A 1,988-nucleotide genomic window follows, 5' to 3' on the forward strand; every position below is an offset into this window, starting at 1 on the left:
ATATCAGGACGTAAGAAGACACTACGTTCGCAATCAAGGGTCCCCCAATCCTTCCCCCCTATTACTGAGCAAGAATCCGGCTCAGAAGCGGAGGGTGATCAAACTGAATACGCGATGGCAGAGGAAGATATGACAACCTCTGGCTCAGCACGCGATACTGGCAAGATGCCAGAACGCGAGGAATCTGAGGATGGCACGCCCAGTCCTATGCCGATACCTACGCCGAATCCTAACGGCATGGTGACCATGGCAGCAGCAGATCTCATTGCACTCTGCGAGCGACTGATATCAGCACGCGCGCCGCCACCTCCTCCACCTCCTCCACCACCTCCACCTCCTCCGAACCCTATACCAGAAGAAGATCCGAACATGCTGGCTCGCGAATACCAGAAGGAAGCGCAGGCCTCGTTGAACACAAAGTCCGTCACCACGTTCGATGGCACCAACTACCAGACGTGGAAGATGGCGTTCTTGTCGGATGCAGAAGTGATCGGTGGTGCAGATATTCTCAATAAGAACCAACAGGAACCACCTGAAGGTTTATCATCGCTCGATCAGCGATATTGGGTGATACGTTCAAAACTTCTCTTCCGTCGCATGTTGCAATCCCTAGTAGGTTCTGTCCGTTTGACCATGGGATCCATTCAACCCGACAACGCGGCGGCCCTATGGAACAAGGTAAGCGCAGTATACGCGATATCCCTATCCAACAGGTGGGGGTGGAATGGACGTCCATTCCATTCAGGGTTAGAAAACCGACCAATCAGAGCAGGGCAGATTGGACGTACATTCCATTTGGTTTCAGACGTTGAACGTCTAATCAACCACGGAGTCAATTGACTTCAAACTTTGCATGTAGGCCGTAGTGGATATGAAATACAACATATCCAAATCAAAAGCGATAATTCCGCCGGGAAGGGGTTACATTGTGGTGTCAAAGTCAATGAGTTGAGGTGCGATGTTTGATGGGGTAAGCCATCAACCCAACCAGACCCAACTAAATATCTATATTTTCACCCCAGGCAACGGAGCGGCGCAAAGCGGTGCAAGATCAACAAAGTAAATTAAAATAGCAAAATATATAAAAAAAATGAAAGGCTTCATTCTGGAGTGATTTTAAGCACAGAAAAACAAACATTAGTCGAACACGCTGGACCCAAAGCCGTTGGACGTCAAACCCGTCCAAGGAGCCCATTCACCCATTGGACCCGAACCCGTTGGATGAACCCATCAACCTGTTGGAAGTCGAGCACGCTGGACGATTATATCAGAAGGTAGAGGGGGGGGTTCAAAAATATTGGAGTTTTAAAGAGCATTATCCCATACAATAATGGGCCAGGGTTAGGGTTACAAAGAGTGAGGGTAGAGGCTGGGGGGGAGGATGAGGTGGTCAGAGTCAGGGTTAGAGTGAGGGGTGTTCAGGGGTCGAACCCGTTGAACGAACCCGTTAACCCGTTGGACCCAAACCAGTGGGATGAAACCATTTAAAAGTCAAACCCGCTGGACATGCCCGTTGAAGGTTATAGGGTTAGGGTTAAACTATCCAAGTTATACATAGTGCGTGGTCCGACGCGCCCCCGTCCGATTTTCTCCGTCCCTGATTGGCCGCCCGTGCGTGCTCCCGCTCCCGCCTCCGCGTGCCCGCAGTGGGGCCCGGTCACAGTCGAGCTCCCTCTTCCCTTCTCATATCTCATCTCTTCTTATCTTGTCAGTTTTTATTGGCCTTATTGGCCTGGCCTGCTCGCACATCCACGCGTCTCCACATTAATGCATTTATATATTGACGCATTCATGCATGATTGCTGGCTGCTCACTCTCTCTCTCTCTCTCTTTTTTTTTTTCTTTCTCTCTCTTATGTTTTGCTCTTTCTTCTGATCTCTGACTGACCTCTTTTAAATATACTCTTTCCTTTTATGCGACAGCCAACTTGATGAGAGATTAGAGAAGCGTATGGTATCCAAGGTCATCTTTTTTATATAGTCCCACCG

General features: G+C 49.4%; 1 protein-coding gene across 1 annotated transcript; it reads left to right on the plus strand.

Annotated features, from left to right (window-relative positions):
• Nucleotides 1-114: 114 nt before the first annotated feature.
• HCAG_09195 (predicted protein) lies at nucleotides 115-952 on the plus strand (the record flags this gene model as incomplete). The annotated part of the gene is made up of 2 exons (XM_001535824.1): nucleotides 115-678; nucleotides 860-952. The coding sequence occupies 2 exons, from the start codon at nucleotides 115-117 to the stop codon at nucleotides 950-952; spliced, it is 657 nt and encodes a 218-aa protein (XP_001535874.1).
• Between the last annotated feature and the right edge of the window lie 1,036 nt (nucleotides 953-1,988).

Source organism: Histoplasma capsulatum, genomic scaffold (assembly GCF_000149585.1).
Source record: "Histoplasma capsulatum NAm1 scaffold_71 genomic scaffold, whole genome shotgun sequence".
NCBI classification, from domain to species: domain Eukaryota; kingdom Fungi; phylum Ascomycota; class Eurotiomycetes; order Onygenales; family Ajellomycetaceae; genus Histoplasma; species Histoplasma mississippiense.